We start from the raw sequence: 27539 nt of genomic DNA on the forward strand, positions 1-27539 counted from the left end.
AAAAAAACATAACTACTATGTCAGTTTACACAAAATGGCCTCATTATTCTGCATTTGATAAAAAGAAGCTGTTCATCAGTCCAAATGCTGATTTCTCTTCTTTAGCCCAGCACTTTTAGGCACCCTACTTCTGCTGCTCATAAACCAAAATAGATTCAGTATAAATAAAAGGGGAATAGATTCATAAAAGCTGGGCATTCTTGAAGGAAATTATAATTTTCCTGTAGAAACTGGAGACAAATTAAAAGTAAACCAATAATTCAGAGATGTTCTGGAGTATTCTTTTGTTGGTGTCTAAATAAAACATTTTATCTTTTAATTTATTTTAGTGAGACAAAATGCTATGAAGGTAAACAATGGCATGGAATTTTGATTTGTTATATTTAAGTATTTTGATGGCACATTTTAAAGTCCAATATATCCCTTTTATGAGAGATATATTGCTCCAATACAGGGGGATTTTTTTTTTCTTGGTGTTCCTGACCTTTTGCCCGTTTGACTATTAGCTTCCTAAGATGATAGCAATAAATACCTTGTGTTTTCTGTTCAGAGGGAACATTCATTTGTATTCTCTAAGGAAAAAGGATAAAAAGAAAACTGGGTATTTTCTTTTCTATTCTCTTTAGAGCAGCTATAAAGGAAACTAGCTATTTATTTGAATTCTCTGAGGGATTCATAGTTTAATGTGCAAAACATCTGGAATAATTAAAGTAAAAAAAGGTGTTTCTACTGCAGAAAACAGTTCTGCAGAATGGCAGAATGGCAAGAATTGTATCTTACATACTTAGGCATTCAGATGCCTTTATAATACTAATTGAAATTATAAAAATATACATATTATTATATTAAATAAAGAATTACTTTTGGTAACATGGAACTGAATGGTGGTAACAAACTCAAAGAACAGACTTGCAACTTAGACTTTAGATTTAAGAATAAACAAAAGGCTTAAACAATTTTTTGATCTTATTAAATACAGAAGGGTCACTGAAGAAACTTCGATCAAAATCACAGTGAAGTTGGTTCTGCACCTGAACTCCAACTTCGGCAGTCATTGGTCCTACCACAATAAAAAGAACTAAAGTTTCTGCCTAAATGCTGATAACAATATATGACTCCAAAGAACAGCTCAAAAGTCAAACTTTTCAGTCTATTAAAAATAGTTTGGTTTTGCTGACATTTAAACCAAACCAGAGAAAATACTGTGCTGTGAGAATAAGAAGAACATCTAGCCTTTAATTTTATGGATTAAAATACTGGTTTGATTAATATAGAAATCTTTGCCCAAAACTTGAACTGAACTTGAACTGGTCCTTTTGGGAGATCTGAGAAGTTTGGTTAATGTTTTTCAACCTAGTAAATTTTAATTTTCACGTCTCTGCACATTTTAAACTGAGAATAGAAACAGGAAGTAGCAGGAATCCTTTTGAGAGAGAATGTTCTCATAAAATTTTCAGCCTTATTTTATAGACTTAAGATGTTTGATTTCTGTTTGGATTTTATTACATTTAAAAAAATTCTGAATTTAAAAGTGTGGTTGCAAATTGTATTTTTAAATGACACATATAATGTCTCCTTCATCCTTATCCTTTTTTGTCATCCATATTCTTTTTTGTTTGTTTGTTTTGAATAGTTTGCCTTTTACTTTTCTTTTAACAAACAGTATTGAACACCATGGTTGTAATCCAGACTTATGGCCATTTATATTGCATTATCTGAGGCTCCCAAATGAATAGCCTGGCATTTTATGTGAAGATCATGTTTTATTCTATATGTAATTCCTAAAAGCTTTAAAAAAAAAAAAAAAAAAGCAAAACATGAATAATTGACTGTGAGCGTCTCTGGATTTTCTCTGTATGAGGTGAGATCCATTTTCTGCAAAGCAGACATTACAGTAAACCTAGGTTTATTTGTGTTAGAGTAGCTCTATAGGAACAACATAAACAAATCTACTTCAATGGTGTAATACTTTTCAAATACCACAACATCTTTTTTATTATTTAATTAACTAAGCTTACTAAAAGAGTGAACTGCACTGAAATACACTGAAAAGGCAAATGTCATAATTTATGATTCTGAGAACTATAAGAATTATGAATCTGAGATTTCACATAGATCACGTTTATTGCTAGTATCTGATTTTTTTTGCTTTGTGTTTTGTTTCATTATATAACATCTAAAAGTGGAAGAATGCTCACTTAACGGAGAGTAACCTTTTCTTCATTCGTATTCAAGATTCATTGCTGCAATTCACAATACAGATTATATCACAAGATTGTTTTTACCATGATTCCTATCATCTCTGTTTTACTCCTATCATTTCAATTACTTGTTGTCAAGTTTTATAGAAAAAAAAGGAAATAAGGAAAAGAATGGGTAAAAGAGAAATTGGGTAAAGACATGCTGTAGCATTTGGTCTGCAATTTTCAATTACTGAAGCATGAAATAACACAACGTGATTTTTGTTCTATGTCTTTAGATTGTTTGGCCTGTATCTCATTCCCGAAGGGATGAGTGCAAGTGGGCTGGAAAAGATATTCTGGTAAGTACAAATTTTTTTAGCATTTTTTTTTTCTTTTATAAAATATTTTAAATATTTTATTAGGTCTTATTGTATTAATTCTTAAAGTATTTTTCCTCCTCTGTAAAGGCCACACGCATGATTATAACTTCAAATTTAAGCTATTTCAACCTTCTAAATTCTTCATAATGAAATTTTACCTTTATGACCAAGAGGTTAAGTTTTTTTAATGAAAATTATGCAAATGAAATTGAATTTATTTACAAAACAAAACAGAACAAAGCCAAAACAAACAACAACAACAACAAATACAACTCTTCTCAAGAAAGAAAAGGGAAGAGATACATCAAAATAAGAAATATTAACCCTTGCATAATTGTCTCCTGATCTCAGGTCATTTAAATTTTGTCTCCATTTTTCACTCTTCCAAATTCCAAGCAGACATTTCTCTTTGTGACATCTCACTGAAGTCAGTGGGTTTCTCTAAACTCTTCTCTGCATGAAGTTTATAGGAAAACATGATCAAAGTGATTTTAACATTCTGCATCATTTTTGGTACCTCAGGATAGACACTGTTACAGTAGACACGATTTTCTGTACATTTTCCCTCATTCCTCTGTACACCATATTCCCTGTGTTTATGAGGTAGGAGAGACATAGCCCATATCCCCCAAATAATACTCATCCTGCACTGATAATAACTGTCTTCTTTATAACAGCATGGGAATGTGAGGGCAGGGCTGAAGAGAAAAAGGAAGAAAATAATCCAAACAAATACTTGCAAAACATAGCCAAATGAGAAATCATTGTGGCTGCCAAGGTATAACTGAGTAGAATTTGGCCTCCTGTATATATGCTATTGGCCTGATTTTCAGAGATGATTCGTAAAATATTCATAATGCCAGCCATATGCCTCTAGAGAGCTCCATTTGAATAATTTCCTAGGTCATAATAAAAATAGTATCATTGGTCTTTACCTAGGACATAGAGGACAGTTGTCTTCATAAAAAGCCATTTGGGAACAGCAGAGGTGGATTAGGTAAAAGCTAAAAATCATAGGCTAAGGTATATATGTGAAAGGGCAGCTACAGTGTCAAAGAGCAGCTACAGTATCAGATACTTGGATTATCTCGTTAAATAGAAATAATATGTTTAAATTAATCCTATTTCATATTAACAAATAATTTTCAGGAGTGTATTACAAGGTGAGGACTATACTATCTAATTTTCAAGGTTAAAAAAAAAATGAGGTTAATGTTAAATGTCTGAGCAAATTACTAAAAATACTAAAGTATTGTGATATTACAGTAAGTAATTTTTTATAGCTGGTGTTGAAACCTAGAAAAATAATGAGATTCAGCACTGAAAATGAAAGCCTACTTTCTGAATTTTTAATACTTTTTTTAGAGGTTCACAACAGTACAGTATGAGTAGGTTCTATCGTTTGCACTAGGCTGGTTCCAATCACACAAGAGGCACTTTATTATAAATGGAGTGAGCTTGGAAGTTCAGGGTCACCCCAGTCCTCTGACTCCTGCAAGCTGTAATTAATTTATTTGCCTTTAATCTTTTGTTTTCTATCATATTTCTTCCTATATTTGCTTCCTATGATATTAAGACAGCAACACCGTAAGTAAGACACCATAAGATCACAAGTAAAAGGTGAAGCTAATACCACGCTACAATGCTTTGTATGATCTGGCACATTAGGTGCCTGCTATGAGTGTATTCATTAGAAGCAGCACAACTATGACTTGGTGGAAAAGAGCAAGGCAGAAGGGGAGCACAGCACTCGGGACTCAATGCAGCCCAAACTGAACACTTTAGTAGTACAGAAAAATATTGATAGAAAGAGATAATTAGTTTTGGAAAACATTTTTCCAATACTTTTTTTTTTTTTTTTCATATTTCTCTACAAGTTTAATTTGAAAAAAAAAAAAAAAGCAGAGTTTATATTTAATGTGGGTCTGGTTTTGGTAAGAAGCTAGAAAGATGAAACATATACCTTGGTGTGCTCATGTCACTGTCCTGGAATAATTACTGCTGCCTGTTACTGCTGTAAAACAGTGCATTACAAAGTATTCAATGTAACTTCTTTAACTGTTATTACAGACCATTTAAGAAATGTATTGTTCCTTCCTTATTTGTTCCTTAAAGTCATTGTCAGTACCTTGGGAGTGTGAAATATATAGGACATAAAAATAACTCAACTGGTTCTCATTACTGAGAACAAGAGAAATAGAGGACAAGTAACATGCAGTATGAAACATGCTTTATTTAATATTGCTTTCAGCAATGTAACACTGCTAAGATATTAGATACTCTTCACTTCTGATGGTTCAGAACTTTCTAAATGATTGTCTATACTTCTACATTGAGGTCTTAAAAAATTCTTTTTCAATTATTGATCTCTAGGGGAAGTGAGTGCTGAAAATGCAAGTCCCCACTAATAGGCCAGGTGCGCTGCAGCAGCTGCAGTGCAAGTACAACCCTTGTCTCTGCCCTGCTCCTAACCTCAGCTATGACCTCAGAGATTTCCTCTCATAATTATAAGAGGTAATTTACCATCATTTTTACTCCTTCAGAGGGTTTCCTTGTACTGACACTGTCAGTCATGCCAATCTGAGAGCAGTAGGCTTGCAGTTCAGGACAGCTGGTGTGGGATTCAAGGAGCGCGGCCTACTTGGACTGCTCTTGCTCTCCTGGTTCTCTCTTTGTTCCTTAAGCAGTCATTCTCATTTCTGTTTCTTGAAGGGCTTGCTGTATGTTAATTAGTTAAGCTTTGCTCACTGTACAGATAGATAAACCTTTTTTAAATATGCTTCAGATCTCTTTTCCTATGGGTAAGCTGGGGATAAAGGAGGCTGAAAGACCTCATATGCAATAAAGCAGGACTTCTCTGACAGCAGTTAACCGTTAGACTCTCCACAAAATGTATAATAATAATAATAATAATAATAATAGTAGTCACTGTCCCATGTAAGTCCATAGTATTACAATGTATTTCCGTTATGGAATATGAAAAGCATCACAGTAATATAGTAAAAATTAAAGGTATATAACTAACAAATATGATATTTGCTTATGTAATTCTACTAAATGAGCAGTTCTGTGAGGCTTTCTTGCTATTCTGGACCTCAGTCTCTCACTTGATTTATTCTAGTTGCTCTAAGCCCTGTGAACATTTCTCATGATTCCTGACCAGACCTTAGTAATGATCAAAGAAGACAAGGTCTCTACAGAATAGTTCTCAGCTTTTATACTCAACTTTGCTGTGCAGACATGTTCATAGTCATACCCCTCAGTTGTGAGCCTCAATATTTTGATTTTAAGATCTCACAGGCACCTGGATCCCAGCAGGAACACATGGCAACCTCTGCATTACATTACATATGGGTTAAATAACAGGTAACTCCTAAAAAAAAAAAAAAAAAAAAAAAAAAAAAAAGCAGCTACAATTCTACTTCGACATTCCTGGGATGTCATAAACCAGCAAACCAAAACTTGAGTGATTTACAAATGTTACCAGAAACACTAGCTGCTTTTGCAGGAAGGGATAGATAATTAGTTTGTTGACTGGAAAGCTCTTCTAGTCCTTTAAACTATTAATTTACTGTAGTTTAAAAAGTTTTGACTACTGTCTAGTCAATACACTTCTGACTAGGTTTGGCTAAAGCACCATAACAGTACCATAACATGGTACACAAATAATCAGAGAAATCCCAATTAAAGAGTATGATAGATTTCTACAACTTGAAAGCTACAAAGATGTGCTTCTGAAGGGTACCTTAGGATTTTATTTTCAAGTGTGATTTGACTATCTAATTTATTTAGCCACTCTTAAATATCCCAGCACAAACTAAATTGTTAAAATGGTCCCTTTTGGCCTTGAGTTGTTTAAATCTTTAAATTTCAATGAGTAGTTTTACAGAGTCACATAGAACAAGATAAACAATGACAGGTACTTATAAAAGACTTGCATATAATATGAAATCATGTTTTCCTTGGATTTTTCTAGTGAGAATTAAATGGTGGTATACAACCAGATACAAAGAGTATGAAGATTTTTTACTTGGTACCAGCAAGTTTCTCCATACACTCCCTCACATAAACAAACAGGTCCGCACAGAGTTAGACTTTCATGTCATCGCACTTAATAGCTAAACAGTATCAGCACAATTCTCTGTATCAACACATCATCTGACATCTAAGTCAGCTGTTTAAGTCTCATTAGATTTTAGCTAGTTAACATTTACCTGAATTCAACTGTGATTGACATTTTAAACTTGATAGATCACTAGGTGGTGATTTGGAATCACTTCAGATCAGAAACCTATTCCCAGTGTGGAAGAATTGTTAGACTCTTCATAGTACACACAATATAGCTATATATTCTGTTTCTTTGCATTTAAGTGTGGCTTAATCATTGAGTTTATGATTCATGTGGGTAGGATCACATGGCTGTAATTTAGTTCACTATCTCATTTGTTAAGATAATACTCAAGCCAAAATGTTCATGTATCATCTAAATTTTTGCTTTCTTTAAAGTTTTCCAGATCCTCCCTAAATCATAAGAAGATTAACATTTCCAAAGCAATGTGTGCAATGATTTGATTGAAAAAGGAAAAAATAAAAAAAAAAAGGTGGTGTGTAACTTAGCAAGTGTCCCTCAGCCATATCTGGTGATACTTTGGAAAAACAAAGTTGGCAACAAACGAGCACAATTCCCTTTAACTCATTTTATTACTGTTGTTGCCTGTTGCCTTAGGGAAAATAGAAGAACACAGAGGCAGAAAGCAAAAGTAATTCTTTTCATCTGTTATTGTAAACAAAGATCTGAAGACGGATTCCGAAAATTAAATATACAATGCTGGCTGGATCTAGAAAGCCTGCTTCTAAATTCATCTGATAGTCACAGTTTATCAGGTCAAATTACCTCTGGCCTTTTGTGTGTGCCAAAGAGAAGTTCGTCCCTTTCTTTCAGTGTTCTTCCTTTAGAGGACATTTACAGACAGATATCTAGCTTTTCTATCACCAACTTTTATCACCGTAACCTTTTTCTTTCTGGCTCCCTGTCTCCGGCATAACACTGAAATCCTTTGATAGAGCATACAGACCCAGGACCATCCAGCCTGGGGAAAGGGGAAAGGGGAAAGCTGCACGTCCCGTGGGAGTAGGAAGGGATAAGGTAAGCAATAGATCCAAAGCAATGGACCTCCAATGAGGTTAAGAACAGAATTTACTCTTCGTGTTAACTTCCACAAGGAGAAATGTGACTTCTGAGCTCTTTGGCGACAAACAGTGCCACTGCATATCCTCTCTGATTCTATCACTTGTCCCAGTCAGTAATCCTGGAAGAAATTATTACTTTGGGGTCTTCTCACTCCTTATCCTTGTCCATAATCTTTAATGTGGGCATGATTTCCTACTAAAGCATTTTTTACCATTTGGGAGAAGAGGGAGTGAGGCATTTTGTTAGTTTTGTGCTGCTGCATAGAACTGCTTTGCATAAACAAAACATAGAAAGACAGAAAGGGAAAAAAGTACAACAAACCTACAGTTCCTTCACTTAGAAGAAGTGAACCGAGTGTGGTAAAAAAGAAGTATAATACACTGGACTCTTTTAAAGTTCTGTGGAGATTTCTAACATTATTTCCCCCCCACACACATACCCCTTCCCAGGAAATTCTGGCTGTGCCAGATCTAGTTTTTGGACACTTGCTGGCATAAAGCCTCATTTATGGCAGAGTCCATTCAAAAGTTGAGCCTACAGCTTGTGTTCATTTAGACATTTGCATATGTTCTTTATATGAACTTACCAAGACAAATCAGTTACTGTAAGGTAACAAGTTGTATACTTACACGGAGGAAGGATTAAGTTAGTAATTGTTCAGATGTTCATAGTTTACCCATTTATGTATCACAGGAAGTCATTTACGTCTTTGAATGTGGGGAACAAATTGACATAGATCAAAGAGAAAACTAATTTTCCAATTTCTGGCTTATTTTTTTGTTTATAGGTGTGACTATAGAAATTTGCCTCTGAAGGAAACTTTATATTCATCAGATTTAATGCAGTCTTGCAGAAATAGCATTTTGTCTTTGAAGTATGAAGTTACAGGGGCAGAGAACAGGAAGTAAACGAGAAATGGAGGAAAATTTGTTCCCCAAATTATGGGTTTTAGTTTCCTATCAATATGTGTTCCTCATGAACCCAAGTTTGGCCTTCACAAAGTCTGAGAATTACTTTTAATTGCAGCTGGGTTACCAGCCATTGTTATTTTAAAATGACTTTGGGTAATTTCTTGTTATGATTTATTGCATCTCAAGATGGACAGAGTAAATTTGTCCTTTATACATTTCTTTTCAGAGAAACACATAACTGGATAACTAGTAAAAATTATGGAGATGTTTAGTCCCTGTTTTCTTTCAGAGCTTCGGGCTGAAGCTCACATAATTAGAGAAAGGTGTTTCTCTTGGTATCATTAACATTTTTTTCCCTGAGTTTACTAGAAGTTCTTTCTATTTTAGTGAACAGACCAATTTTTAGGTTGTTGTAGCTTTAATAAAAGCAAGTACAGTATAAAATTTAAGTATAGCTCTGCTCTCAAAGATCACATATCACAGTTCCTTTATACTCAAGATGTGATCACTATTTCCCTGTTAAATTAGTCCACAACTAATTTTATTTCTGCAGTTTCTCGCATACACCAACCAGTAGTTCCACTAAATTCCTCCCTGCTGCTCACAAGTTTAATATCGTCTGTTTCTTTTGGAATAAGTAAAAGAACTAAATACTAGTTATAGGGAAAGTTCCTAAAATAACCAAAGAAATGATACATAATTATTTCCTATGTCAAAGCTAATGCTGTGTTCAGTTTCCACATCTTCATGTCAACTAATCTTCTTTAAAAAAGCCTTTTTACTGTAGAGAAAGTTTTGTATTCTGAAGATGGTGGAACAAGAAAATTAAGAACCCTAAATAAAGAAAGAACCTGTACATTTCTTTTTTTCTTTTTCTTTTTTCTTTTTTTTTTCTTTTCCTCTCTGTTCAAAATGATCTGTGTTAGAACAAATTATCTGTTGATTTCCATTTGGATAATCCCTTGCTGATTAACATGTTTCAAAACTTTAGATTATTTTCAGTGTCATGAATCTCACAAAAAATAAACAAACAAACAAACAAACAAATAAATAAATCCATTTGGTACCAATTTTTTACTGACTGGGAATTTTAGGCTTCTGTCCCAGTTCAATATCTCTCTATGGTTTCAGAATAACTTAATTTCCACACCCAAATGTAAAGATTCCCACAATAAGAAACATGTAACTTCATAGTCTAGCTTACAGAGTGTTTTTATTTACAGGCCCACATATTGCTAAGCAACTCTCCCTTATGAATGCCACAGTCTTTTGCTTCCGTTCAACAGTTCACACATATACATTCACTTTCAACACAGAGGCTTTGAGTATATTTATTTTAGGTGGCTGTGAGTGGAAGTCATTACAGGATATGTCTAATGCTGAATAAAGACAAGCTGACTGATATGGAGTCTAAGTGCTTTATGTGCATGTAGCAGGCTTGGCAACCTGTTCGTCTGAAATACTCCACCCAATTAGCAGGTGTTGATTCTATTCGGAAAAGCAGGATGTAATCTGATTTCTCCAGGAGACAGGTGATTACCCCACCCAGATAGAAGAGATAGCTGGGAGAGACTCTTTCGATCTAGACTGTGGTCGCAACTTAAATTGCTGCTGGGCTTGGTGAGACTGCCTGAGTTGAAACCAAGCAGTATAGTTCATTGCTTTTCTAATAAAGCCATGGCCAGAATGTGGGCCAGCTTTAGTCTACAGAGCAAAAACAGTTTTGTTTTAAAATTATGATAAGAAAAGGACAGTCTTCCATTTGACCTCGAGGCTTCCCAATGTTTTGAGTTATTCCTGAAATACTCTTCTGTTACTTAAATAACTTAATTCTGTTCTGTAGGAAGTAAATACTCCTGAAAAACATAACAATTCAAAATAAAATAAGTTTCTTGCTAAAGCTCCTGGAAGGGTTCAGTGTACAACAACCATGTTATTTTTGCAAAATCCTGAAAACAGTTTTGCTGGACTGCTTCCACAAAAGACTTTGGTTTGTCTTGTTAACTACACATTAACCAGATGTACAAAAATATGAGATGGTCATTAAAACAGGTATATTGTACTGCAGCTTGTTCTTGGCATATGTCTAGCTGTTCACAGGTCTAGAACAATTATTATCTGCATCTGCTAAATGAAGATTTATGGACTGGAAACATGTCTTCTGATTTAGACATAGTGAATACAGAACAATTTGGAGAAACTTTACTTCTTAAGGCCTTAAGCAATTGCTAGGCCATATGATTAGTGATAATAATTTTTTGAAGACCTATTTAACTGATGTGTTTGGTCCACAGTATCAGTAGTGAACAACTACCCTTACAGGTAGACAGACAGAAAGGCAGGCAGGCAGCGTCATTTTTTGTTTCACCCTCACTGACGAAAAGCAGGAAGCCAAAGAGCTTTCCATCTGCTGTGCAAGTGTGCTGACAATTAGACTCTTTTCTAATATGGCATGCAGGTTTGTGGCTTGAAGGAATCAGGATATATCTGCTTTATTTTTAGTGGCTTTTTTATCACATACTTTGTTAGTTAGCTTCTTATTTTTTGTCTTGATGCTTTAATGGTTTAAATTCATGCAGACATCCTGCAACTTGAGTAAATTATACATTTTAAATATTCTCATGAACTCTTGTCATATCAAAAAATCAGACAGATAACAGGCATAACTTAATTGGGAAGATGACTGGAAGTACAGTAAGCTGCACTAGGCAAGCAAGAAAGAATGTCTTATCAATCCTCATCAGCACCCTCAGTCTGAAATTTCTCAGGGCATGGCTTGACAGCAAAGGAAAGTCTAGATATGGAATTAATCAAGCATTCATCTTTAATTTTGGCAGTGGTGACCATGTCTAAGAGTAGTGTCATTCCTGACATCTCGGGAGGGGTCAAATCCTCTAGATCACAATACAGTGCAAGGGCCACTGGATCTCAGGATCTGGCAGCTTTTTCAGAGCTCTAACGTACTGAAGATCTTCAAAGTACAATTAGAATTCAGTTCAGAAAATAACATAGATTTATAAAAGAGACTAGGTATTTTATTTACCAAGGGATATCCAAGGTTTCTATTGGATATATATATATTTTAACAGATTTTAACTGATGGGGAATCCCTAAGAACTAAGTTAATAGAAATCCCCTCTGTAACACAGACCCCAGTATTTCAACTGCTCAACTAACTTCACTGCAGACAGATTTTCGGAGGGTAGGACCATAAAACATTGAACCTGCTGATTGCAAGGTACAGTAATGAGAAAAGAGGGATGGAAATGAAGTTATTGATCCAAACTCTGAGAGATACACAGCAGTAAATCACAGTCTGCAAATATTTTCATGCCAGCTGCGTGCATTGCTGGCCTCCCCCACTCTAAAATCTTACACGTGCTTATTCAGGTTCATTTGAAATGTTATCTCATGGAGTACAGGTGCCATGCATGATTTTCCCACCCATCAAACCCTGTGCAAAGCTTCTAGTACTGGGAGATATTCCCATTACTGCCAATGCAGCAGTGGTTTTGCAGCAGTGTTACCAATTAGCCTACTCCAATAAAATAAAATTTTAAAAGGATCATTGCATTTTAACAGGACTGGAATGATTTGCTCTGTTCCCTGCCTACTCTGGGCCTCTTTAAGCAGACTTTACTCTTTGACCAATGTTTTTAAGTGCTACTGTAATACAAATAGGGAAACAGTACAAATTCTTAAATAATCTCACTGCAATTTACCAAATAATAATAATTTTTAAAAAAATTGCATGCAAGCAGCAATGAAATGCATAGCTGTAAAAGCATATGCATTGCAGAGCTCACACTGAGGAGGGCTTCCTTGCACATGCTTGCTGATGTGCTAAAGTGTTTGCAGGATCTAGCTGAGAACTGTTCATCTGTGTACAAGGGATTAAATATATATTTATTGCACCAACACTCCAGAAGTATTTTCCCTGAAACAGTGCTATTGCATACTGAAAAAGATACCTAGCTAATACAGACTGAACTGATTGCAGCTGGCAGTAGACCACCGGCAAAAGAAAGAATTGAAAAAGCTCCCTGATAACTTGGGAACATCTTTCAACAGTGTGATAAATATGAATGACAGCAGTAGTATCAGGGGTTACTTACTCTCCATGGATTCCTGACCTCGCCTCTTGAGAATTCAACTAATTAGACAGAAGGAAAAAAAAAAAAGTAAACATATTAATTAAACTCATGCATGGGACTTAATATGGAAACTGTTCATTTGATTTGAAAGACAAAACATGTATTTGTTTTGTTTGTCCAGCTGTTAGACGATAGCTTTAAATCCCCTTGTCTATCCAGTTTAGACAAAACCTCCTGATATTTTAATCACGTAGCCATGTGGGAAGGTTAAAATAAAGGAAGAATGTATGACAGGGTCTGATCATTATCTGGATTAAATCAGCAGAAAACTGTTGAAGCTAATGATACTGTAATGGATTATTTGGCCTTTTACTCAGTGCCCTGCATAATCTGTCCGCTTATATTTGCTGTAATATCTGTGAAGCAGTATAGACATCAATGCTGGTTTTTCTATTTGTTTGATTGTTTGTTTTTTAATAGAAACATCTTCTTTAAAATAAGGAAAAAAAAGCCTGGATATTAATTAGTCAGTGGGACTTACTCCTTAAACATCCCCTTAAAAAAAGATATAATTGAAAACTCTTTGCTGCATCAGTAATCCAGACTGAAGGATGTAAATTCCAGGCTTCTTGGGGAGACATAATTACTGGAAACTCATAAAAACCACCTAAATTCAGTTTTAATTTTCATATGCAGAGCAGATGTTTTGACAGATGGATGGACTTTATTTTTGTAAGTGTCCGGGAAAAGTCTGCATAACACAGTCTAATCAGTGTTACATATCTGTAGTGTTTGTTTTTCAATCTTTCTGCTTTTGGCTCCTATGCTTTTTGTTGCAGACATTTTCTTTGTAATTTATTTTTTCAGGATAATCTCTCTCTCCGTAATCTTTTCTATCAATTTGATGCATAAATATTGGAAATCTCAAAAATTAAATGTATATGTTTGGTTAGTGTCAGACATAGTGATATTCATATCGTGGGTGTCCTGCTGGAAAGCTTAATTAATACTTTATCTTCTCTTCAAGACAGGCCCTCTGCCCTTATTTGTAATATATAATATTAGGATTTGGAATTTAGACTTAAGGTCTCTGTCCAGACACACTGGAACTCTTTGACCTTAATTCACACTCTGACTTTAAGTGACAATCTAAGAATTTCTCAACTTGTACTACAAATAAGAATTTAGTGCAGGAGGTCTTGCAGCAAGGTTGGTTCCTTCGCTGCAATACCTTAGTATGATGGAATGATTTTAGCTACATTAATTTCAATAAACTATCAGTATAGCACATAGTATAACCAAGAAGGAGCACTAACCATTTCTTTGGGCATGCCTTAGAGGACAGTGGTAATCATGTCATCACAGTAGCAGCTCCAGAATTTACATGGTGAAAAAATAATAATAATAATAATAAAAAATCATAGCTTTCTGAAGAAGTTCCCTCTGTCAGGACAGAAAGACAGAGACCTCATAAACTACGCTAAGAGTCTCCAGGCATGATGCTGGGGCTTAGCTGCTTAGATTTTAAGGTAGAGATGCTTCAGCACAAGGCCAAAGGCAGAACCTACAGCTCTCAGGAAACCTTATGCTATTTATTGAAATATAAATGAAGATTAATCCTCTCCTGCACTAGGCAAGACAAATGAGTGGGGGTTTTCAGGACTGCAGTAACTCCCACATGATGTACCTAATTTTCTCTTTGAATGTCTACCTCAATCATTCTGTACCATATGCAATCACTTATGCTTTCTGCTATATGTATGTATATATAAACTCAAGCTTTAGGGCATAAACCTGTGTTTAGCTTTATACAGACAAGAAGAAAATTCCTAATATGAAACTATCCATTATAAGAAACAGGATTATTAGGTGGAAGAATTCTAGTGATTCACTATGGTGATTCCAGTACTCCTCTTTTTAAAATGTATTTTCATTACCTATCCAAGTTATATTTTCCTGCCTACAAAGAACTCTGCAAACTTTGTGTTAATTTTCAAATATTCATTTACATTATTAGGCTAGAAGTGTTTTAAACTCCCACTCCACTCAGCTTTCAAATATTAAAAAATAAAAATAAAAATAAATTTCCAACTAGAAAGTAATTTTTGAAAGTCTAATTTTCTTCCTTAAACTGTTTTACTTGAAGAACAACAATATTCAAAGGATATGAATTTGTCCAGAACATGTTCCTTTTAAACAATGTTCCCTTCCTGGGAAGAGCAAAAATGGATTCAAAGGTACCAGGGGCTGAACTCACGTGTGGACACAGTGTTTAAATTTCCTGATAATTTGATCATTACAACTGCTGGCTCTTGGTTTCTTCCTGTTCCTCCACTGAATATTTTCTCCCAAATGCTGTAATTTACCAAGATACATTTCTTTTGTAGTCTTCACTTCCTTTCCAGTATCTTACACTCTGAGACCATATAGTGAAATGCCTCCTGCTGGCATGGACCTTCATACTAAAAATATAGTGTTGGCCTGAGGGCCTGGCAGCAGGGGATGTGGCTGCAAGTAGGACAAGCCCAGTTAGAGACAACCAAGTCATTCCAGGCCTTCAGCCAAGGTGGTTGGTGGTTGCTTTGTAGTCAAATTGATGTAGCCACCAGTGTTGGGACCGGCAGAGCTGAATGCCAGATTTCTCAGCTGAATACCACTGCACAAGCTGTGAAGCCAGGGCAGGTTTGGGGAAACAGATCCTGGACATCTGAGTCAGTCACCCCAGTCTCATGTAGTGGTAGACACAAGTCTTCTCAAAGCACACAGTTTCTCTGATCATAATATCTTCTTTAGCATACATGTATGCTGAAATTTGGAGTTTGAATGAATCATGGAGAGCTGTTAAAGTAGTTACAGTATAGATTTTATTATTATTATTATTATTTTTTCCCAGAGTCACATACACTGGTAAAACCAAGTATTCACCTTCACAGAGCAAACTCTTATTCTGCTCAATGTATCACTCACAAACTCACAGGTACAATGACATTTCCACACATCGTGCTGTATCTGTGCAGCTGTACTTAAGCACAATTAGGCAAAGGAAGGCCTCTGATTACACTGCAATGGAAATCAAAGAGACTGTTGCTATTGTTCCAGTGAGAATAGTCCTGTCTCCCAGGCAGGGCAGAAATTTCACTTTGAACTTCCTGAGTTGACAAGGGCTTAAATCAGAACTTCAACTTTACTTTGATGTCATTTATTGTGGTTTAATACCCCTCTTTATTTATTTTTTTACAGTCATGTAAAATATATAAAGAAACCTAATCTGTTAGGGAGGTGTATGAGAATTTACTGAATGGATCTTAATGGTTCCTTTATGCAGCTATAAAACACAGAGAAGCTATATGACCAGTCTGAGCTGGACTAGGGACTTTAAATGTTATACAAATTTATTTGTTATAGTCAAAGGTTTATTGCTGTAAGTATTTACCTTCCCCATTGTTTAACTAGGTAGTGTATTTCTCAGACATCTATAATAAAAAATGTGTTGCACAATGAATTTAGGAGAGCTTAAAGGCAGGGATGAATAAACCAAATCACTTATAATATGAGCAATTATATATGGAAATAGTAATTCTACTGATATAAACTCAGTTACAGTACAATCGAAGCTCAACAGTTGAAGCAAAAATATGGTTAGGAAAAAGTTAAACTATTTTTTTTCTTCTCCTTCCTACCACAGACTAATCTGGAATAATTCAGTGAAGCTGGTAGAATTTTTCTTAATTTCCCTCCAAAGAAATCAAAGAAGGCTCTGCCCAGAATTGAAGAAGGGTTTTCCATCTTATGTTTAAAATACTAGCTATCTAAAACCTTCTTGCTGTATAGTATATGAAGATGAACAGTATTTAGCAAATGCCTATAGAGTCACAGGTACTGTGTTGCTATAAATCAGAATAGCTCCACTGAAATCAGCAAAACAAATTGTAATTTACCCTGGCTGTGGATCTAGCCCACGTACTCACAGCGTTTTGTAAAGGTGTGTGTCCATTGGCCTCTGTCATTTCATGTTCTTCAGGTAGGCAATTCTTAAATAGTAGAACACAAAGACATTTCTAAAATCAAGATATATCAAATCAGACAAGGCAAAACACAGTCCTACTGAAACAGATGTGTGATTATATTTGACCAGATACAGTGTTAAGGAAGAAAATTCTGGATGCTTTAATAATGCACAAACCATTGGTCAGTTTTAAATTATGCAGTGTCAATGTTTGATGCTTCAGCTGGAACACAGAATATCAGAGTTTATGCAAGGATCTGCTTCAATTTTGTTCATTTTTAATGTTATGTGAATTTATGGTATTTGCTCATTTTTACTCTTGCAGGTTTTGAATTAGTAATACATTTTCACAGGTTCTCCATAGTTCTTTTACTAATAAGAACAAAGGACAATAGTATTAAGAACAATATAGAAACATACAGTGTAATTTTGATGATTTATGCCAGGTATTTGTTTAGTACTCTACCATTGTGACAGTGAAAAGCAGCATGTGAATATATGTAATAAATGTATGCTCGTGTTTATATATGTGGGAGGAAGAATATGTATGAACCAGAATTTGTGTGTGTTTTTATTAAGAAAGGTCAGAATGGAAAGAATTAAGAGAGACCCCTGGTAACATCCATCTCTATTTCTTTCAATTTCCTGTTGGATTACTTTAACTATCTCTATGTTTTCTCTTCCATCTCAGTTGGAAAGATAACTTAGGTTGTCAGCAGTAAGCCAAGGACATAGGATTCTATAGACTTTTCTCTACAGTGCTCTTTTTAGTACTTTGCCATTAACTGTTATGCAAATAAACAATAAAATTGGAAGAGCAAAGTCATTTTGGTGCAGTCCATTACGTGAAGCAGGGAATCAGTATTTTATATAAATTCACTGCTTTTCTCAGTGGTGGCCTAAGGCATGCCTCAAATTGCACATGCATTTTCATGGCAGAGCCATAATTTTCTGGTTGAGATTATCTGGTTTAATTAGTAAGCAAGTTACAGAGCAAGATGATGCCAGTCAATGAGATCTCTGTAGAGGTGGTAGCTAAAGTGGTGTTTCCATGGGCCCTGGTCTACTTGGAGAGGTAAAACTGAGTGTTATACTAAAAAGGCACCAACTATACATTGAAAAGTTTCCTCCATTATTTTTACACAAACTTTACTGGAAATGGTTGTTCTATTTTAATGTTCTTATTTTTCTCCTATTTGAAATCCATTATAAAATTGTGTTAGTAGACTGATTCACAGACATTGACATTTACTTTCATTGTTAGACCTGGTGGAAATGGAAAGATTAAATAAAGAAAAAAAAATCTTAACTATCAGACATTTGCATTCTAATATGGAAATTAATAACATTTCATTAATAACAGGCATTAATAACAACATTTTTACTAACAGATAAGAGATTATGTTTGTGCTAGGGACTGTTAGAACATTTTTAAATATTGAGGACTAGAATTACTCGTGATGGATAATTTACTCAAGTGGAATATGCAAAGCTTATATTTTAGGGGTCATAAACAGTTCCAATAAAGTTAAGCGTATGTATTCATCTTTCTAAAACTGGTCCCTAAACATAGACAATGGGGGCGAGGCAGCATTCATATGTTGGTAGAAATGTTATATCAATTATTTATTTTTCATCAACTCCTTCCATCTGGCCCATCTTTTTTTTCTAATTGTTACTTAATTGAATACAAGCAAACAGTTGGTCCATTTTTCTTCATTATTTTATTCTGACACATTTCTATAAATGGGTTTTGTCTTACAAACACGGCAATGCCATAAATTACAAAGATGAAGAGTGTCTGAAACAAACGAGGAAAATTGTTGTATAATTTTTTGTTCAGGGTTGGATGCTTTATTAAATGGCAACCAAAGATATTTAAATGAGATCCTAAATCAGGCTGTTTATTAAATGCTTAGTGCTAAACATGCTTATAAACAGCTTGAAATGATCACACCTTTAAAATCTGTTCATTCAGCCATAAATCCACAACACAGAAAGCACTCCCATTAGTCATAATCACCAAATTAACTTCAAGGATGCTTTTTTTTTTTTTTTTTTCCTTTTCTTTGCAGAGAGAATGTGCTAATTTCATCAAGGTGCTCAAGACTTATAACCAAACCCACTTGTATGCCTGTGGAACGGGGGCTTTTCATCCAGTGTGCACATATATTGAAGTTGGAAGCCATCCTGAGGTAAATTATCTTAAAACAATATTTCTTGTTTAATCTTTATTGGTGTTTAGCCATGAGCCCTCTGTCAGAATACTCTCACTCTTTTCTGCAGCTCAGTGAGTGGATCTGGTAGGACCTGCTCTCACCAGACTCTGGTGCTGATTGATAAATCACAACCAGATCTGTGCTTTTCTCTCCCACACGGCATCCTTTCTGCCTGGCTCTTAAGTAAATACCAAGGAGCCCATTCTGCCTCGTTCGTAGTTCAGCCTGTGCATTTATTCTGAGGCCAACTTTGTCCTTTAGTCTCCTACTACAGAGTACAGTCTGACACCGTGGCAGCTTTCTCCCATCTGGGAATTAAAATAGTGCTACGCCTTCATAAATCCCACTTCTCAGATTTGTCCTAACACGTCAACATGTTTTCATATGTGACCTACGTTTTGTTTCCTTACTTTTTTTTGGTGAAAAGTGAATAATTTTTCCTCTCTTTTCCCCATTTTTTTTAATATCTTTTTTTTTTTTTTTTCTGACTTTTGCTTAGTACTGCAGAAGGGATGGCATAGTTCTTGTAATATTTTTTCAGTGATTGTCATAACTACATAAGCATGGTCTTCTGTGAAAAACAGTATCACCCACAGAAAGCAATAGGGCCATGCTGATTTTCCTCCTGGCTGCAGATTAGACTAGAATGTCTTTGTGCTCCTGCAGTTGATTTAATTTCAATCTTTTTTTTTTTTTTTTCCAGAAAAGCAAAACTTTTATTTTCCTATTAATCTGAGTACTTAATATCAGTAAATCCACTTTATTGTACTTTCAGTCCAGCTAACCTAAGTGTTGCTCCATGGACTGTTTCAGTTTAGCAGCCAGACTCTGATGTGTTTTCAGCACTCACTTACTTCATTTAAGGATATGTTTTATTGGTGAATCCATAGTTATGTTACTTGTAGCTTCTGTGTTCTCTGAAGAACAGTTCTTTCAACTTACCTTATGGTTTTGCAATTCAGGTTTTCAGATTTCTCTGAATAGAAAGACATCATTGTTAAATGAATGAGAACTCTGTTATTTAAAAATCAGAATTTCTTCTCCTAGAAAAATTAGCAGACATTTTGAGTGTTGACTTTATAGTCTGGAAACCATTTTTCTCTATAAAAATGTCTTTTGATGTTTGAAATATGAGTCTTTTTAATGTTCTAAACATAAGGTTTTAAAGGAATAAAGGAGCTGCAAAGTAGAAGGGTTTTTATTTTTTTATTTTTCATTTTATTATTTTTATATATATATATTCATTAATGCTTTATTCCAGAATGCATTCTTGGCAATTAGTGATTGTCTCTTGACCACACACAGTATGTCATTGCTTACTGCATTAAACAGATTCTCTGCTTCCTGAGATCCATTTGGGAATTGGTAGACATATTAATTAACTCTAGTTCCGTAAGATGTGTGTCAATCAAACCTTGGCTATCTGCCAAGTGAATCTATCTGCAGAGAGATAGCTGGTATGAGGTCATTTACTTCTACATGTGGCTGTTTTATGACTGTGCCATAAAACCAACACACACTTTATGAAGGATTTATAGAAAGGATGATCAGAGATGAGAGGCCGGATCCAACCTTGGTTTAACATTCAATGTTTTGAAAGACTTGAGTCAATGATGTGTTTGGCCCTTGAGCTGAAAGAGGATGTTTGTTTTAGCTTCCTTTTATCGGTCCATAGCTATCAATAAAATCTAAATAATTGCTTTTTTCTTTTTGGTCATTTATGCAGTAAGTTTGTTAGCCCCCATGTGCCCAAATCATTCTCATGAACCATTGTTTCAGCTTTGCAAACCAGGGAAAGGATAATGTACATCTGGACTGACATGGTCACTGATAGCTTCTGATTTCCCTTTCATGTTTAAGCTATGAGTGAAATCACCCTTAACTTTCCCTTCATTAGCACAAGTTTCTGTATCCTCTGAATGATTGTGTAGGAAGAGTCATTACCTTCTCGGTCCAGTTCTTACTGTGCAGAGAGAAGCTGGGGCAGAGAGGAGGCACTAGCACCCACCTACTCTCGTGCTTTGACAAATGTGATAGTCTATGTCCTGTCCCTTACAAAGGTGGTAATTGGACAAGTAAATTAATTAATTAAGTTTGCAATGAAAAACAGCCTGGACTGTCTTTCTCTTAGCTACAGAACAACATCAACAACCTAGCCAGGAGTTTCAGGAGTTTCAGTGTGTCTTCTGCAGAAGCAGAGGGAAGAGGTGGGTGCTTGACTGACAGCAGCTATTAGAGACATAAAGAACGGGGGGATACGATGTTAACCCCTCGGCCTACACTCTGCATCTATAAGAGCCAGCTGGTTTATGTGGTCATGTCAGACAGCAGCACTGGACGTGTCAAAGGGCCGCTGCTTCTGTATTGTGTATAGTTTATACCTCCCTAACATTCTAAAAAAGGTAAAGAGTAAAAGTGAAAGCATAGGGTTGATTTTGAGTTTTAAAATTGCCATCTAAAACATTTCCTGAAGATTCATTTTCTGCCACAACACTTGTGGAAAATTAGCTGACTTCACCATCTGCTTGTTTATTTTCAAGCACTTAAAGAGGTAAATGTGAACTGATTAGGGGAATAGTACGGGAATGTACCTACTGTCTAATAAGACTGCTTGTTTATGTGGTGGCGGAATGGAACCCACCTGTCCAAGTCTGGTGGAGGAGTGGAAATTAGTGTGTGTCAAACTGAAGATGGAAAAAATGAAATTTAAAGAAAAGAGTGGGAAGTGATAGAGAAGACACTAGAAGCAATTGGAGCAAGCTGCAGGGGGCAGGAATATGGTACAATTCTTATGACTGGGAAAGGAAATAAATTGCTTTGTGTGACAGTCATAAAATAATGGGAGTATGAATTGTTAAATCTGTTGAATATCTCTTCGATATGAAGCAGCATATTACAGCCCCATTCCATACTTGAAGAAAACCATTTCTAGTGATGAAACTAGGCAGATCTAATTGAGTTTGATGAAGTACAGTATGAGAAATAATAATAAAAAGGTAAAAGGATATGAACAGCATGCTGTGCATCTGATTAAAAATGATCTGCACAAATGTATACAGTGTAATATGTTGTGAATTACACCACATTCTAAGGAGTAAAGCAGACTAATCTGTACTTAAATCCATTCCAGATGTGGGAGTGAATAACCACAGTATTTAGAGAGAAGAATAAAGCTAAAGTTTGAATAGACTTTAAGCACGTAAGGCATGAGTAAGCAGGAAAGAGCATATTTAGAGAGAACATAGCATGTGTATATGCACAAAATACCTGAGGAGAACCTAATTTAAACCTTGAGATCATCCACTGCAGAGTCTATATTTGTACCTTCACTGAATAGGGCAAACTGGTTCATATGCAAATGGCTACAGTGTACATCCCTGAATTTAATTGAGATGACCTAACACAGACACCTAAACCAGCTTCAGGGGCTTGTTAGGCAACAAGTGGCATTCTCTCTAGATAACCCAATATAGCACAAGAAAGCAATTGCTACAATTGAGTAATACAAAATACAAGAAAGCAATTAGTAGAACCATGTTCTGCTCCCACTGACTTCTGAGGAAACAGGATTGAATGTGTAGGAATGTTGTCTTTACGGTTGCAAAATTACACAAGTCAGATCTGTGCTTGAAAGAAACACATCCAACTGCAGGGAGACACAGAGGTGCATTAAACCCACTAGAAAATCACAACAGGATGCAAAATGCACCTGCCTGTGCGTGCCTGAGCAGGGGGAAGCAGCCCTGTTCCATTTCCCCAGGGTTGCCTTTGGGGTAGTTTGTATGAACATGCAAAGAACACTCCTGTTTAACGAAAGAACAGGATTTTCCATTTACTTAACCCTTACGTACAGGTGGAAGTATAGAGAGTGCCTTTTTTTTTTTTTTTTTTTTAACACTAAAGACAGGCACTGCAAAGAGCTGTACTAAACTGTTTGCCAGATCTTCAGCAGGAATACATTAGGGTTTCTTCAACAGAGGTAAATCAATAGATGCTGTCTGAAGAACTAACCCAGCTTCTTTTACTGTCTCCTAATTCCAAATTTCTTGTCATTGTCCAACAGATTAAAACTCATTTTTAACTGGATGAACTTAAAAGATCTGGGATCACTTTACTTGCAGGTTATTTCTCATTCTTAATCAATAAAGAAGCTCTAAGCTTAGTTCAGATTTATGATGTACATAAAACATTAAGTTATTGCATATGAAGTTATATAATGCTACCACCTGTAACATATTTGCTTTTTCCGGTCTCTGTGTATTTTAAACATCTTTAGTTCAACTCATAAAATTTTGCTGAATTATACCTTCTTCATTTTTTTTTTCCTCTTCTGTACTTCACATTAGAAGAGGTCTAGAGTGCATTTTCTAAGTAATGGACATCCTGTTTTATGCATTTATACATCTGCCTTTTTATCTGTCTGTCTGTATATAAGTATGTGTATATTATACTTATTTATGTATATAGTGATGGAAAAGCTTTTGGGGGGGGATTTTTTTTATTTTTTTTTCCTAAAAGAATGACTTTGAAGGAACCCATTACTTGAAGGACCAGTGCTACTGCTGGTAGAAAACATGTTGTGTTTCATTATCTAATATAAAATCCAGGGTGAAACATTGACTTCACTAGCAGCAGATGTGGCATAAATTGGCCTAACTTCATTGAAGACAGCAAAGCTGTGTCAGTTTACATCAGTTAAGATTCTGAACAGTGGTTTTTAAGTGAAACATTTGAGCAAATGATAGTTTAAGTTAAGAATCAATTCAGGCTAATTGGCTTCCCTTCTAATTAATTGTACCTTTATGTAGTTTTATATGCTTATCAAATATTTATAGAAAATAAGAAGGGAAGGGAGATTGCTAAAGGATGATCTTCATTTGAGATGAGGATATAGCATTGTGATACAGGAATTATTTGATACAATTATTTGTGACATACCAGTCTAAGCATGACTGTAATCACAGAGAAATGCCAATAAAGGAATATCTACTCTGCAGGCAGTAGCAGCCTATTTTAGTTCAGAGATGCTTGTACCTTTCAGACTAATATAGATTCAGTTAGTATATTACATGAAAATAAAACCTGAAACGCCACATCTCTGGCTTATGTATAGTGTAAACACTTCTTAGAGCATTAAAAAAAAAAAAAAAAGGAAAACATTTCATAATGGTTTGTGCTATATTGGAAAATTACAGATACTCAAATTTTTTGCTGTAATGGTGGTTCAGGCTTGCAAAAGTTGGTAGGTAATAGGGCAGTCAGCATTAGGCACACATCTGTCCAGGCATCTCTCAGGGTCAGTGGCCAAAATCACAAAATAAAAGGGTTTGATTTCTCTGGGGTCTGCTGGATCTGCAAACCATCACTTCTGTTGCTCCATATTATATTGATTTCCAGACCATTAGGCTACTCTGTATGAAAACTCTTTGCATAGAATCAGGCTTTTCACACATGTACAATTTACCTCCACTGTCAAAAAGAATAAATCTTGGCATAGCTGTAGCATGTGCTTCCTAGCATGTAAGAAGTACGTAGTATATGTATATGCAGCTATATGTAGCTATGTATAGCATATGATTCTTTTTCCAAGCCATAATTCACTGTATGATTGGTTGGGAAAGGATATGGAACTTTCAAGGGAACTTTCCAATGACCCGAAGACAGTATTTACTGCAGGAGTACAGGGAGGGGACAGAGATCATGATAATCCTTTGTCATTTTCTCTGGCAAGGTTTGACAACCATTTCCATAAGGATATGTTGTTGGAAGCTCTACACATTTTAAAGCACCACTGCACAGTATGTATTTCTTACAGACTGAGTGCTGTGTCCCAAATGGCACCTCTTGTTACATGATATTATCTTGTGATAAAGTTACAGATGTAGAAGGTCAACACGAAGAGGTAATTTGATTCCCATTTAAAAGACTTTTTGAAAAACTCCATAAACCTCTTTGTAAACAAATATGAATCAGGTTGATGGTTAAGGCCTCTTATTTATGAAGGCCTGGCTTTGAATGCATTGCAGATCTCTTTTGACTTTAGTTGTATTTTGAACCCTTGGTTGCTAAAAGAGAAGTTAATAAAACTCAGATTTTTCAAAACTTCATTCTGTCATCCTGAACCAAAAGACAATTCCAATAAAAACTTATTTCCAGAGTAGATCTTTTCAAATAGAATTATAAGGCTTTGTATGTTAATTCAGCTTCTGGAATAGTTTAATTTATGAGGTAAACTTCTCTAAACTGAATAGCCCACGTGGTAGCAATGGCTGACATCTTTCCTACCCCTCCCTGTTAAGCTACACAGCTACTACTGAGGTTTCATCCTGAGCAAAGTGAGATACTGAAGGGAAAAATGTTGAGATTTTTTTTTTTTTTTTTTGTATCCTGGTTTAACAAGATAGGGATTTATTTTCCAATACAAATTATAATACATAGTAAACTTTCAGTGTAAACCACGCAGTTAAAAGTAAATTTGCAGCCTGTGTTCGTTTTCTTGATGTAGTCAATTAAGAAGGATGTGCCTTTATGGCAGCTGAATATTTGACAACCAGCTGATTCATTTTGTTTTCAATTTAGCAACAAAAATGTACATTTGTAAGAATAGGGCTACTCAAAATCATATACATGCAAAGGACCTGGTTCAGTATCTAAAAATTCAGATACAGTACTAATACCTTTTGAGGGGGAGTATTTAGCAAAGGGGTCATGCTTTAATCATTCACAGGAAATGTGAACACCTTAGGTTTTCAGTTGTTTAATGCATTTAATGCATTCAGTTCTGCCCTTGCATAGTTCGTAATTACACCTAACCAGTTTGGAATCTATTCATGTCTAAAGTGACAGAAAATCAGTAATTATGTCTGAGGTTCAGTCTGAGATTTACAAGTTGAACATTTACATGCAGGAAATGAAATCAAGTTTTAAAACTATCACAAGTCAAAACACTGTGTTTGGCTATTTTATTTCTTCATCTTTATTCCTCAGTCTACAGACTTAATTGGCTTAGTCAAAATGGAAGCACAGTTCTTTACTCTCATACAGAGGGGAGGTGTAAGGTATGAAGAGAAGCAGAACAAAGACATGAAATATACAATTGCAAGGGCCATTTCTGCATAGCAGAAAACACTAATGAATGCCCTATTATTATTCAAGTCTGATCAGTTCAACTATTCAGCAACTAACTTTTGTTTAGGACTTGATAAATATATCCAAATTGCTAAGGCAGTCTTGCTTTCTTTCTTAGATAAAAACAAACAAACAAACAAACAAGCAAAACCTATCGGATCCATATTACTTTATACGTTTTAAAGAAAATGTAAATGAAAGTCACTCCACAGGTGATGTTCTGGCACTCTGCAGTTTGGTTTCAATTGAAAACTTCCCTAAAATGAAAGAGAATTGGTAAGAATACGGTCTATATAGAGAGCATCAGTGTTTCTGTGGGTCTGGCCTGATCATTAGAGACAAGCAATGCCATAAAATTAAATTTTGTAGTATGAGATCCTGTGTATTCTCCTCCAATACTTAAAAGGAAGGAAAAAAATCCTTCACACAAAGTAACAGAGAAACTTTTAGATTATTTCAGTGCAAAAAGAGTCTAGCATGAAGTGTAGTGTCGATTTTGAACCCCTTGCCTCCTAATGAGTGCAATCTATGCTCTAGCACGCTTCCACTGAGATAACTGAGAAGACCATTGTTCCCCCAATGTACATTGCTTTTGGCCTTCTGTTGCTGACAAATGCTGGTTGATTACAGTGGAGAACTGTATACAGTATGCCACAGCTGAATGACTTCCATGAATGAGAAACTAAAGCCAGGCGACATATTCATTAGGTTCAAAGAAATGAGTCTCAGAGCTGTGGGAAAACTTTTGTTTATGCTGCTAAAGGGGAGGAAAAAAAAAAAGTGAGATAGAAAGAGGCCTCCACGGAAGGAAATTCACTGAGTGGAGTGTGTACACGTGCACATGCAAGACTGCCGAGTGGATTTTCACTTGTATATCACATGTACCAACCTCCTTTATGAGTCCATTCCCTAAGACCACATCACAGAAAGGATAGATAACTTCAAATATGTTCAGCTAATGCATGATTCATGTTTAAGGAACTCTTAGGATCTTGGCCTAATTTTTATTTTATTTTTAAATCTGGGGTGTTTATTTCCATGTAACAGTTGTCTTCAGTGAAGTCCTGAATGAGATATAGAGATGTAACTAAGACAGAGATTTGCTCATTTATATAGTCATAGAAAAAAGAAATAAAAATATAATAAAAAAATGGTTGTTTTAAAAATATTAGTTTTTGTGATCACTACCAGAGAAGCTGAGAATACATCCACTATTTGAACTTGGATGTTAATTATTTCTTCTATCAATTAAAGGATGTTATGATTAATTATTCATTTCCAGAATGTAAATATTTCCATTGGCACATTGTTACCTCATTTAAAATAATACCTCATAAGATAATACAATTTCCTAATTCATTACAAACTTACGTTGTAATATTTAGAGAGATGGCAACCAGATTAAGATGTAGATCCAGTTTTCTTGG

At 35.3% G+C, this 27539-nt stretch overlaps 1 protein-coding gene across 5 annotated transcripts in view; it reads left to right on the forward strand.

The window, feature by feature from the left end:
• SEMA3A (semaphorin 3A) overlaps positions 1-27539 on the forward strand; it is a 329677-nt gene that overhangs the window by 210369 nt on the left and 91769 nt on the right. For all 5 annotated transcript variants that reach the window (XM_066981865.1, XM_066981753.1, XM_066981908.1 and 2 more), the window contains 2 exons: positions 2480-2542; positions 18841-18960. In XM_066981865.1, the coding sequence (XP_066837966.1) occupies positions 2480-2542; positions 18841-18960 (183 nt within the window). The remainder of the gene's footprint in view (positions 1-2479; positions 2543-18840; positions 18961-27539) is intronic.

The sequence above is a fragment of the Anser cygnoides genome, chromosome 1, assembly GCF_040182565.1.
Source record: "Anser cygnoides isolate HZ-2024a breed goose chromosome 1, Taihu_goose_T2T_genome, whole genome shotgun sequence".
Lineage (NCBI taxonomy): Eukaryota > Metazoa > Chordata > Aves > Anseriformes > Anatidae > Anser > Anser cygnoides.